The sequence below is a fragment of the Aquila chrysaetos genome, chromosome 6, assembly GCF_900496995.4.
Source record: "Aquila chrysaetos chrysaetos chromosome 6, bAquChr1.4, whole genome shotgun sequence".
Classification (NCBI taxonomy): domain Eukaryota; kingdom Metazoa; phylum Chordata; class Aves; order Accipitriformes; family Accipitridae; genus Aquila; species Aquila chrysaetos.
The window spans coordinates 11,047,503-11,061,540 of record NC_044009.1 but is presented as its reverse complement, the minus strand read 5'-3'; the positions used below and the strand labels follow the sequence as shown (position 1 = coordinate 11,061,540).

Sequence of the window (14,038 nt, the reverse complement as noted above, 5' to 3'; positions counted from 1 at the left end):
TGGGGGTGCAGCTGTGCGCGGTGGGGAAAACCAAGCTGTGAAGCTGGCCTATTCGTTTCGGAGGGCCTGAGTATTGAAGAGGAGCGGGGAGCAAAGAGCAGATCAACTGATAAGACTGCAAATAGCAGAGAGCCACAGCAGACAGGATGGCTCTAAAGAGCCAAGAGACTGAGCCAGATTACTACCGCAGAGATAAAAACAAGTTATATATTGTCCCAGGATCAAATAGTATCTGAATATAGGATAAGGCAAGGGTAGTGGAGAGAGAATAAGGGAGTGCAGAAGCAGGACCAGGCTCTTGCAGGAGGAGGAGGTTACATAACACAGGAGCAGAGGAGCAGAACAAATGAAAATTAACAGGAGAAAACCCTTAATGATAGTGTGGGCTGATTACAGCTGGCCAACTTGTAGGAGAAAGTCCAAGACAAGCCATGGTCCAAGGCTGCCTGAGCAGCAAGAGATCAAATGGTTCATGCCCAAAAGTGCCTGGAAACACTGATGCACAGGACCAGTTCTAGGTTCAATCCTAACAGCGGAAAGACAGGATGACCGCTATCACTCCTTATCCTGTGCAAAAAACCCACCTTTACTTTCACAGACATTTTTCTTCCTTTCGTGGAAGTCATGCTTTTGATCAAAAGCTTTATGATAGCAGATATCGGTTCATGAGGGACAGGTTAAGGCTCCCAAGATGAGAACGCAAGAAGCTGATATTACGTTAATCTAAACCGATTTGTGATTTGCCTTCTAAAAGGTACAAAACAATATATTTTGGCTTACAGTGATGGAGGAAGGAGGGAGAATAAACTATACATCTATTACACACTCTTCCTATTTCAGATCAGGACAATTTTAGCTGTGTTGCACTTAGCAAAATTTTCTGATGTGAGAAAAATAACTTAAGTATTCTTAAGAGCTGAGGTGCTATAATGATTATACACCACAGTACTTCTTAAATAAAAAGTAATTTAAAAATAAAACTGTAGCCATGGGAACAGGATCTTCAACTATCGTCCCCAAATTCTGTTTCTTCCTCTACACCTATGTGTTTCATCCAAAAGGTGCTTCGATGCTTTTGCCATTTTACAGAGATTCAGGCATTTTTATTTATTTGCAAATTACTTTAATGAGAATAGCCAGATACCAGTTTTGCAGAGAGGCCCAGCAAAACATTGATACAATATCAACAGCTGATGAGAACAGCAGGGTGAAGTGGAAATGCTTATAGGTTTCATCCACTTTGAACCGACTGCCTTTACTTTGGAAAATAACAAAAAGCGGCCAGAGGACAACGGACACGTGGCAGCCAGCCAGGCACCAGAGTAGCAAACCTGCGTTATCATCACCTTTATTCACTCCTCAATGTTAAACTGCTTCTTTTAAGTAGATTCTGATCCTTTGGTCTTTCTTGTATTTAAAACAAATGAAACCCAAACCAAACGCACACAGACACGTTGGACCTCCTCTGAACTGCTTTGCAAAGATATTGGGCTAGGTCTGTGCGTTGCCTCATTTTGGCTGCTGCAGCTTAAAGTCTGCCATTGCAAGATGCACATGCAGGGAGTGGGAAATTCAACCTTCAGATAATATTTTTTAGTCTCCTAGACCCCAGTCCTTTCCTACTAGAAACATTCTTCTTGGAGCTTTATCTTGTTCCTGGTCCCCAGACAGCATCCCATCTCCTGGTACCCTTCAGCCCTCTCTGCTTCTTCCATCACAGGCTTCTTTATTTCATCTGAAATGAAGACCTAACGAGTTGATAGTACAACTTGCCAAGGTATTTTTCCTCCCATTCACTTCTAAAAGAAAAACGAACAAGCAAGCAAAGTGTCTTTGATAAGGGAAATTGTGAGGCCATAATCATTTCACTGAATCTCGTGAAGTGCATAATGACACGTGGGAAAGCCAACCACAATCTGTAACCTCATGAAAGAAGCACTTTCTGAATGAAAACACTTTAAAGCCAAGAACTGAGAACTCGGCTACATCTTAAAAGAGTGAAATTAAGAAAAGTAAAAGAAAAAGAAATGCAGTGTGCATCTGGTGTATTTTATGGGCTTAATATTCTGCCTCCATTAGGAATGCTGCCAAAAATACTTCAAAAAAATGTTAAATCAAGTAAAGAGATGATATGCTTCCTTTTGCAAAATGCTAAAATGGCATTTAGTAAGACAAAAATGAAGATAAAGCATAGAAATACTTTTCTCTCTTACCCTCAATACATCCTAACAGTTTACATAAGCTCCCTGTGCAGCCAAGCTCTGTAGAGAGACTATCATGAAGGTTTCTCCAGCTTTATAAAGCTGTTTTATGGCTTCCATTCATCTGCTCTACCTGTCATCACTGAAACAAGTGATCTTTTGCTACTTACTCTCTTTTCCTTTCTCTTTGTTTTTTAGCTGCTGAAGTTTCTGCTCTCGGTGCTGCTTCTCCAGCTCTTGCTCCTGTCGGTGCTGCTCCAACTTCCTCTGGTGCTCCAACAGCTCCTGCTGATGCTTCATTGCCAGCATCTCCTGCTGCTGCTGTGGAGAAGGGACGAGAGGCAAATGAGCAAATTAACAGTCAGACTTCCGAGAGCTAAACCAGAAGCTGCTATCAGGTGAGAATAAAGTTGCTTAATTCATAGAAACAACAAAAATGGCATTTTCCTCTAGAGGCTTCTGCACCACAGCTCACTTCATGTAGCCCCATTTCTAGTTCAGGACAGCACTTATGCTAAACCATAGGCACTATAGGCTCTGAGCTTCAGGGCACGGTCTGTTTACAAGCACAAGCATCCTGTTCAGAAAGCACCTAATTTGAGAAAGCGACGAAAAGCTTCCGCCCAAATAGGTGCTTCCCCAACCACTATGCTGCTGCCAAAGGGTGCGGCTGGGTCCCCACTTCTGCTCCACAAGCCACCTGCTGCCACTGCTGCCCTGCTGGAGCCTGGTGCCTCGATCCTGCGCTGAGCCAGTGCAAACCACTACTCCAGCTGGATCTTCATTTTCTCTCCATCGTCTGTTTTAAGTAAAACCCCATTAGGACACTTTAATTACGAACACTCATATGTTCACCATGTACAAACCCTGTGCTGAAGGAATATCGTTGAGCTCACCAAGTCAGCAGCAAAATACGCCATCATCAACGCAGGCTTTGCAAGACCAGTTCAGTTCCCTTGTGCATATGATTTTTTGAATAGGCCTTTAATTATATGATTCTGCACTCTTATTTCTCCAACAGTCCTTCTCTCTCTCTCTGTGTATATAGAGGAGTTCCCATGGACTGGGACAACTACATCTTACATCTTTTTAACTTCATCGAACGCTGGTCATTTCCCATCTGCTGTGCAAACCTCACACCCCAAGCTAAATGCAAAAGCACTAGCTGCCTTGTGGGCATGATCACCACCCATTTCTGAGCCTAATTATAAAAGAATTGGTTCCTTATTAAAAAAAAATTCCAACAATCTCTCAAGGAAGGATTTACCCCAGCACTTATTCACAGGAAGAACCGAGAGATAGGCTGCCTAATTAAGACTTGAAGCACCAAAGGCTCCTGCCCCCATCCACTGTGCAAGTCCCCACCTTGGGTCTCCAAATCCCAGCACCTGGAAGATGTGCATGGACGTACCAACCTCATGGGATATTTGGGGTGGACCTCCCCAGCCCAGAGCATCCTTTTTGGGCCCAGGAGGGATGATTCCCCCAGGGATTGGAGGCAGGGGTTCAATCCATTGGGCCCTGGGGTGGTACCTGTCAGTGCTCAGAGAACACCCCACGTCTTGACAGCCAGCCAGGAGCAAGCTGGGCTGTGGAAAAGCAGATGACAAATGACAAGTCTCAGCAGCTTACAGCTTGACTAGGTGTGAATGGATCTCCATGGGGCTTGCAAAAGGCACTTCCCCTGGCACAGGGCTTCCCCCTTGAGTTCCACTGAAAATTGCTTTTTCTTAAAAAAAAAAAAAAAAAAAAAAAAAAAAGCTCAAACTAAGATTTACCACCTCCCAATTTCATTTGCACTCTCTCCAGCAAGATACGTGCTAAAACCATCTACCTGGGCTGCTCTGATTACGCTTGCAAACTCCCCTGAACGCAGGAGCACACTGGCTCCCTGCCGCCCAGATCACCTTACACCCGCCCTGCACTCTTTACATTGGCAGCTTATAAACTAGCAGATTGATTTTAAGCTGGCAACCTTAACCTTCAAAACCCTTACTGCTCTGGCGATAGATGAGATTTCTCCAAAGCTGGATTTAATGGGTGCCTGTGCTCAGATACCACCCACTGCTCCAGGTTCACAAAATCCTGTATGTGGAAAGGGATCAGGGCAAGCCATGGCTATTAAGACAGGGAACTTTGCTCCCTCCGAGAACATGTCTCACTCTACCCTTCTCCAAACACTGCGAGCATGTGCATACGCAAGACTCCCACCCCATATACACCGATTTTCCCTTCTCCCTTTGCACATTTTTCTATTTATGCTTTTGACAGCAATTTCTTATTTTAATTTGTTATATTGTACATTTGTACTATCCAGTGCTTCAGCAGCGGATACACTATAGACGATACACATAAAATTATACCATTCTATATAAAGATGCAAAAAAATAATGTAAGAGGTACTTTACAATCTGCCTGGCTATCTGCTGGAAACTTTTGATGGAGGAGTCCCTGCTGCTGCCGGTTCCAAGCAGGCAGACTGTTGTAAAACACCAAACCCCAGTTAGCAGAATTTGCAGTGATTGCACCTATGTTTCCCTTCCTAATTCTATTGAATTTTATGTAAACAACAAAAAACCCAGACTCTAAAAACCTACAAAAGGAAAAAACAAAAAAACCCTAGAGAAAACTAGTTATTTTTGTTTTATAATTAAGCAGCAGCTTCCACTAACACATCTCCATTTGGAGAAAGAGTATCTTTTCAGACTTCCAACAAGTCCACCACATGGTGGGCTTTTATAACCTAGCCATAGAAAATATGCAAATGAACAATATTTAATGCACAATATGTTAAAACAGGTTTTGTTATTTTTATGAAATCAGGAGCCTTTTCTCTCCATCTGCAGTCTCCTAGGCTTTGCGTGCTATGCTTCCTGCAATGGTTTACATACATTAGGATGCTTTAGAAAGAACTGTGCTTTCATTGACATCTGTAGTGAAATGTAAATGAAAAGACCAATTTGTATCTGGATGGCTTATAGAAGTTTCATTAGAGATGTATTGTTTCTGCTGATTTTGACCCCCATTTCCACAAAGCCTATTCTTAACATAGTTTTCAAATCTTTTCAAAGTTGAAAAAATAAAAATAAAAAAAAATAATGCAGCAACCTCGCCAATCATATCCATGAAAAGCGAAAAGAAATCACTGTGTTGCTGTCTGCTGTAGCCTCAGAAAATGACTGAAGAAAACCCATTCAAGTGCTCTGTCTGAACTGCAATGTCTTCTTACGGCATGAATATTTCTCCACACTTAGGGCTGAAAACAAACTACACAGACAGTATTTGACATGAAATATATGGTGCAGGCTCACCAAAATGCAGGGGTGCTGGTGATGCAGTGCCTTTACCAGCTCACCAGCTCGGGCGATCCCGCTGCACAGACTGCATCCAGGTTTCACAGCCGCTCCAAGGACCTTGGATAAGGATTTAGGGTGCTGACCCAAGAAGAGGCTTGCATTGCTCGTCCTTGCTGCTACTGATACCCATCTTGTTATAAGAGAGCCAGCGGGATATAACTATCACATCAAATCACAGTTTTCTATGCAAAAAGGCCCTTATTAGCTTTAAAACTCGCTTGATGATAGACTGTGTCCCGATTTTCTATTTTAGGACTAAAAACAATTTAGTTTTTTAATTTAAAAATGGATTTTTCTGCTGATGCTTTGTGAAAAAAGACCCATAAGCAGCAAGAGAAACCACCACCAACTAACAGGAGAAGCAGGAAATCTGCTAACATACAAAAGTTGTCCCATACACAAAATAAACTGAAACTCTAGAAAAATATGAGTTTCTGCTTCAGTTAAAGCAGTCAAGGCAAATTTTAACAGGTAGCAAGCATTCAGACCTGTGTGTGGTCAACTGCAGCGATGTCTTACCCCCCTCCTGTGCCACACATTAAACTTGTTCTGCCAAGGGAATACCCACACGCTGTGGGCTTGGTCTGGCATTTAACCTTCCCTTGATTATCTCGGTGGAAAAGAAAAAAGCCTACTGATGTCTAAAGGCAAAATGTTTCAGAGCTGCATTTGAGTGGGATGCAATCTCCCACACTCAGGTCTTTTGGAAAGTGCCCGAGTTAGGAATTCATAAGCATCTCTTGAACTGCAATTCACGGCATACCAAGAGATGCTTAGGTGGCTCTGATAAGGATTATTAATTACTGAGCAAGATTGTGCTCACGTACCACATAATACATTAGATCTCTCTTGCTGGCAAATGAATTAACACCGACACCACAACACCCATGTGTTAATTGCGCATACCTGGAGCAGTGTGTTTTTTCCCCAACTGTAATGAAATTTAAATATTTGAGAAATACAAAGTGATACACCAAGGGAAATCCCTTGCATTCAGACTAATTCAACTATCAATTTGAGGAGCATATCATGTGACAAACATGCACACTGTATTAGGGAGTGCAGCTAGGAACATCTGAATTAGGTGCTCTTGCCAAAATAAATATTTGTAAATATTTATAACTATGGGGATTCCTGCATATGTTTAATGTCACTGCTTCCACTATTTATGAAAACTGCACAAATGTTCAACTGTACCTGTAGTTAGTGGTGCTGGTACTCCTTTAGCATATATTAATATATTAATAAATGTAATAAGAAGAATGTAGAGCATTTCCAGGTATTTATCAACTGTCAGCTAGCCATGAGGACTCAGCGGTGCAGTGGACTTTGCCATCACATTCCTCAATTGTCTTCAGTCCTCAAGCATGTCTACCTAGAAAGGGGACTGATACCTTATCAGTAAGCACACCATCAACTTCCACTGCATAAAGAAACCTCTTTGTAAGCAAAGTGGAGCTAAAACAATTTCCTTTAGTTGTTACAACAGAAGTAGAAAGGTAACGCTCCAAAATCTTTCAGCAGCCTCTGCCCAGAAGCCAGCCAGTGCCCTCCTGGGAAACACATGGTGCTGACAGCCAAGATCCCATTGACCAGAGAGAACGAGGACATATTTCATGGAGACATGTTGCATTAAGACTTCCATAACCACTCCTTAATTTGCTAAATAAGTAGCAAAAATGCGGGTCCTTCCTGCATCGCTGTACCTTGCAGACACTACCTTATTCTTCCCCCAGAAGCCAGGCACTGCTCTCTGCCCATGCTCCTCTGCTTCTTCCTTCCCATGCAACCATCATTTTAAAGGTGCTTCTGTCATTTACTTCACACGCCGTGGTAAAACTGATTAAAATCTGCAAAGCAGGAGAGGTTTTGAAGCTTAGACTGTGGCTCTTAGGTTTTTATAATATATATTTTGAATAGCTTACTGCAATTAGTGGAAGGCAGGGTAAAACTATCTGTACCCGGACAGCTCACCCTTACTCATGCAGATAATCACACATGCAAGTCTGAGTGAACAACAGTTGGCATACTTATTGCCAATAAACATTTCCTGGGATCCAAAGTAGCTTAGTGTTGTGTCCAACTTGTAACTTGCATCTCAATCTATGCCCGAGATCATCTACTGAAGGTGCTCCAGCATGGTGGGATGTCACCCTGAGCACTTCTGCTGCTCTTCATATTTGCAGATGATTCCTACTTCCTCCCAGCACAAGGCAGCTAGGTTATGAAAAAACACAGATGGAGAAGTAGCCTGATCCTCCACCTATGGGTCAGCATTCCTCCTCACACGTACATGTGGTTTCCACCTCAGACCAAGATCATGCTGGCTCGGTCCAGCTTGTCACAATTCCAGTCTGAGGACTTCTTCTGGGCAAGCTCAGAGACTTTGAGCAACTGCTTCACCTGCCACCCCTGAACAGGAGGTTGGCCTTCTCACGGAGGCAATAGCTTCAAAGAAGTTGTAAGGATGTATAAGTTAAATACTAGCTTCAAACCCGACAATTTAATGCTAGACAAGACAAAAAAACAACAAACCCAAAACAGATCTTCTCAGCACCCCCTGAACTTGTACTCTTAAAGGCTGAGTTAAGGCATGACACAATTAAACGCTTTCAGAAGCTTCACATAATTGTCCTCTCACCTAGCAGGCAAGGAGGCTGGGGTTTTGGTGCAAAGAGTGTTTTTAAGACAAATCATCTGCCACCCTCTTTAGCAAAATTCTAGTTTTGGTGCGTTAAGTCAGGTATTCACAAGGATCTGGAGCTCAGATTATGTGAAAATAAAGGAAAATCGTAGGTGATGATCAAGAAAGAACTCGCCAAAACATGTACACATCAAATCACCCCCTCCGAAAAATCATTAGCTATGGGTGGAAGCAAAGCATGGATGTCGACAGATTTCTGGAGAACTGCTGTATTGGGTTATTTTAGAGCAATCTCAATGCTGGCCATTCCTTTGGCTGGACTCTCTGCTCCATGTTCTCCCCATCCTGTTTACTGAAGTCTCAGGCTGTGGCTCCAGCTTCAGGATTCGCTCTCTTGGCTCCATCACAGCGTGTTTCAGATAACTCCTGGAGCACCGGAGGCTAGTCAGAATTAATCAGTTGTACTGGGAGACGGGGTCGGGGCGGCGGGGAAATTGTGGTTTTCAGCAGAAGCCAAGACACAAAAATCTGAAAGCACAGCTCAGAAGAACGAACGTCTATCATCTCTTTTCTTGGACATGTCGGCAGCTGAACATATATTCGGCATGCCCCCTTCCAGCTATCAGGCAGGCTGACAGCACGCAGTCCTGTGCCAGAAGTTCCCGTGGGCAACATCTTTTTGCTATGCAGGGAAACAATCTTCCCAGACGACAGCTTCCTGGGCAAGAGACTGATCTTGGTTAGACATATCCTACTGAGAATGTCTGGTGTTCAAGTTTATGAGCCTCAAACGTCTCCAGGAAAGGGAATGATGGTTATGTTCCCTCATCGCCAGCTCTAGGTGAAAAGATCCCACGTTATTAGTTTGGCAGCTTACATATGGATATATTATTTTGTATCCCAGTTTCCTTCCCATCCCGTTACTGCTCACCTCTCCTAAAAGGCTGAAAGCTTGCACAGCAGCTTTGTCCCCCTAAGCCCTGAATATCTGCAAAGGTATAGTGCTGAGAGTGCATTTGTATGTACCTTTTGCTCCCTGATTGTCACTCCAGTCTAGTTTTTACCCGTTCCCCAGAAACAGAGTATCTGACAGCCTTTATAGAAAGCAGTGAGCTCCATTTGTAGTACCCAGCACGTTCAAGTTTCTTCTCCCATTTTCCCCTCTAAAGGTGGAGAAAACTCCTTTGCGTTCACCTCTGCTGTGCTTTACATGCTTATTATTGAAGGGGAGGACAAATTTGTACACCTTGCACCAGAAGCAGGGAAAATCCATCCGACCACGGATGGAAAAAAGGAATCTCTGTAAATCAAAGAACCATATAAATTGTCCTGTAAAGGAAGGAGCCCCAGATGTTTAATGCTAAATGAGATTTTATCGTGCCATAAGTGATCAGACCGCAGTCCTCGGAGGAGCAGTTATGTCCTCTGTGAACTGTTTCGGGGTGCAAGGAGCAGAGGAGCTGGAATGGTAATGTTAGGCTAAAATCAATACCAGACGCAGAGATTTAGGACACAGAGATCCTGTAATGGGAGCAGCTAGAGGAGCCACCAGTGGGTTTAGGTCATTTCAAAGAAGGAAAAATGAATAAAGAAAAGGAGGACCATGTCTGTGTCCACTGATCCACCATTCCCAATCACCTGTGTGAAGGAAGAGAGACCGAACCAGAAAGCTGGCAGCGATGGGAGACCTCACTGAAGCGTTCCTGCCAGGCTTCTCAAACAACCAAGGGAAAAAAATGGGGAAAAGCAGCAGCAAGGACAGAGTACTTGCATCCACAGTACCACTGGCAGTGTGGCTGCTGACACATGGCATCAGCTGCCATTCCCATGCGATCTCAGGTTCAGCTCCATTTGACAGAGGGTGGACACGCGGGTGAAACGAACTGCAAAGTGCTGCTCTTCATCTGACACGAGGCAGCGACAGCTTCAGCACCTGTGGTGCCCGGAGGAAGGCTGCATGCTAAAAATGAATGTTCAACATCATCTGATGCTCGTGCGAGTGCAGCAGAAGCATCGTATTTAAAGGTAACACGCCACCAATGTAAATACCAAATATTTATCATTTTTACACACCGCCACCAGTTAAACAGGGAAGTTAAACATGGAGATTAATCCAACAACATTGTTCATATTGTGTGTATGTGAGTGAAGTTATTCACAACATGATCTATGTTTTAAATGCAACTTCATTCTCCCATACACCAGCTCAATGTTGTTGAGAGACCATAAGCAGCAAGAGGAATGAAAAGTTTATGAATGTTAATTTTTCAGCGATGGCGTATATTAACAGGTCAATATTCCCAGCATAACAGCAGGATCCACTTGGGTATTTCTCTACTCCTGCCCTGATTCTCTGTGTGTTCTCTTTGACTACTTCCGATCTATTTTATCTAGTTCAAAAATAAGATAAAATTGGAGTTGAAAATTCAGATGTGTGAACTGCAAAATATTCCTTCTGCTGCTGTTTATTTTGAAATTCCAAACTGAATAGAGACCATAAGGTTTCTAGCTTTAAAAAAAAAAAAAAAAAATCACACACGTTTTACTGGGAGACAAACTTATGCTATAAAGGATGAAAGAAGAGAAATTTGACCACTTCAAAAGCTGTTGGGACTCCACAGAAAAAGCAAGCATGTGTTACCAAGAAAAAAAGATCCCGTATCTGTTTGCCCGCCAGTGAAGTCTGCCATTTCTGCCATTTACATCAGATATTCAGCCTTCAGAACACCCAAAAGTCAGCCCAATTTAAGTCCAACTTCAGGAGGTTAATTAACAAGAAAATGCACTGGATAAATGTCTCTTCGTTGGCTTCACGAAAGGAACATGGAGCGGCTGAGCTCAGGGGACAACAGGCTTTTCCTCTCCCACTGCTGATGGATCAGAAAACCTCTGTATTCTGCTGGAAAACTGTAAACCCCAAAGCGAAGAGACTGAGCAATGGTGCAAGGACGACAAGGCTGGCTGTTGCCAGCAGGCTCCATGGACACTGGTACAGGGATTCACAGGATGAAAGCCGCTGCGTCCGCTGACTGAAGTGAGATCCATAACTTCACTTTTGACTGAGGTTTTTGCATCTCAAACGCTTGTTTATGCATCTCAAAGCTAGAAAAATCTGGAGTTTTCATGCTGATCCTTCCAGCCAAAAAACCATGGCCCATCTCAGAAGAAGCCAAAAGGAAATGTGTTTCTTTTACCACTTTTAAAATAGGTCTGTAAGGACCAGTGCAGACAACCCTTCTGGCTGAGCAATCCAGCTTCTGTCCAGAAACCACCAACGCTAGGTAGAAAGATGCCCAAATTAACCCAGCCTGTTGCATTACAACTTCTTCAACCAAGAGATAGGGCTTACCAGTGTCCAAGTTGCTATATGAATTTGTTGACATACCCACCCCCTCTGTGTGCAGATTTGTCCTCACTGTTCTTGGAAAAGATCTTGACTTTGGGCATGAGGAAAGTCACCCCCACCCTTCAAGAGAGCAAATGCTCTGATCTTGCAAAAGCTTTCGCCAGGGTTACTTCCATCAGAAGTTAAGTTTTGCAGGATCCAGGTCTAAGTCTTAGAGTCAGCTCTGTGTACCAGAAAAATGAGGGAAGGTCACTGAAAAAAGAACAGGAAGCTGTCTAGAAATAGCAAGAGAGTACGGTACAATGCATTCAAGTAGTAACAAGGCACAAAATGTTCAGTCTGTTTTTTTACCACTGACTGTACCCAGCTGCAGTTTTCTAAGATGAATAATCCTATCATGTCAGAATATAGACAGAGGCGGACACCTGGTATCTCCGGGCTTTTTAAGTTTCTCTTGAAAACGATGCAGGCTGTGAGGAAAAGGCGCTCTGCAGAAGAAAGGCACAAAACTGAGCACAGGGAGTACCTCTGTGCTGTCTGCTGCAGGCAGGAAGGATGGAGCAGACATGCTCAGCAACGGGAGTCAGGGTATGGGGGAGTAAAATGGAAGTTTGCCCTTCCAGAGTCCTGCAGAGTGAGGAGCAGGACACAGGGGGAAGGGGCATACTTTGCAGGAACAAAGGTGCTACCTTCAGTGTCCCCAGCCTGGGGCATGGGGAAAGTTCCACCCAGCGCAGCTGCAAGAGAAAAGCAGATGACACCAACCCCATCAGCAGATTTGAAACAAGCACATTTTTTCCTGTTAAGTAGGAATCGACACAAAGAGGCCACCAAAAAGAGGCTCTAGGCACTGTCAGGGCTACACTGAAAGCAGCCACACTAAAAGATGATGTGATTTGTGCCCAGTGAGCTACCTGCATGCAAACCTGCCATTCCGAGGGCAGGTGCCTCCAAACGAAAGCAAAGAGCAGTTTCTCACCTTAGCATCAACATGGTACATATTAAATCTAGATATTGTTGGAAAGAAATTACATTTTCTTTACAGCATTGCAAAATCTGTCCAGAAGATTCCATAAAAGACTTCTACTCTCCAAAGCAAAAATGAAGCATGGCCAGAGTTTCACCCTGTGTCTTTGAACAAGGGGCTAACACCTCAGATGTGTTACCTTCTCTCAGTCACGGGTGGGAAACTACCGAATCATTTGAAACGCACAAAAACTAACATAAACCATCTCCTCATGCTTTATCTGAATGTTGAGATATATATATATATAAAATCAATGTCTGAAAACATTCCACGTATTTTTATTTTTTGGCATAAAGCCATTAAACAGCACAGCATACTGTTAAACATAGGAAATCACCGTGTTAATAAAAAGAAAACAATCTCAGAATCACTCGTCAGCAAACATCATTACAAAGCTCCTTTCGCTGTTGCTGCTTATATGCAAACCCATGACTCCTCTGACCATCCTGTATACGTTGCATGTACAGACTAGCACTCCGTCTGCTACTGATGCACACAAATATCCTTTTCTCAGATGATGGGAAAACCAGGAATAGCTTGCATGACAGAATTAACAATTTCGCATGCCTCCAGGTTAGGATTTCAGGTCCATGAGGAGCTATGAGGCTCAGCTGCTTGCCTGTGTTGCTATCCCATCACCATCAGGACTTTTCTGGTGTCTGCTGTCATGTGCTAACGCTGACGTGCGTCAGCATCCTGAATAAGTTTCCGGCTTTAGCTATAAAACAGCCAGAGCTTGGAAGAGCCCTGCTCTGAGCTTGGGCAGTGCAGGGACGGAAGAGATTAACCGCATTACCCACCACGTCCTTCGCTTCTCTGCTGAGCTCACACCGCCCAAGGTGCCTCTCGCCCTGCCAAAGCATGGATCCTGCCCCCTTCAATCCTCTCGCTCCGGCCCTTGACCAGAAGGCAAATGGAAAAGCTTTTGGTAACTTCCAGCTGATCTTGGCTAGGAATGAGTGACTCACAAAGGAAAAAATTCACTGCCGATTCCTTTGCAATCAAAGGTCAAGCAAAGCTCACACTGGGACCTGTGGAGAGGCTTTCCACCGTCTCACTGGCAACAGCCCGGGTGCCAGGCTCCTTACTGCATCCTTGTTTTTGTTTAGGAAGGCAGATTTAAAGGCTATAAATATTGTTACACATCTGGTGAAGCACGCCTGAGTGGAAAATGCATCTCACTGAAGATAAGTGGCTACAGGAGGAAAGAGCCGTCGCCTCTGCCCCTAGCCAGCCTGCAGCAGCCTCCGGTGCCCACCAGCTCCGGCTTCCTTTCCTGCGCTGCTTTTGGATGTCAAACCTCGGCAATCTGCAAAGCTGCACTGTAGTTGTGAAAGACAGTTTTCCCTATTTCCGTATGGTGTGAAGTCTTCATAAAGCTTAGCTTATTTTCCCTATGTCAGGGTTTTCTTGTTAGTCCTTGCATGCAACAATCCTGCTCCCTCCACGTGCCTAGCTCTAACT

At 43.8% G+C, this 14,038-nt stretch overlaps 1 protein-coding gene across 5 annotated transcripts in view; it reads right to left on the bottom strand.

Annotated features, from left to right (window-relative positions):
* The window catches only part of HDAC4 (histone deacetylase 4), a 265,600-nt gene that overhangs the window by 106,402 nt on the left and 145,160 nt on the right, over positions 1-14,038 (bottom strand). For all 5 annotated transcript variants that reach the window (XM_030017328.2, XM_030017329.2, XM_030017331.2 and 2 more), the window contains one exon: positions 2,372-2,522. In XM_030017328.2, the coding sequence (XP_029873188.1) occupies positions 2,372-2,522 (151 nt within the window). The remainder of the gene's footprint in view (positions 1-2,371; positions 2,523-14,038) is intronic.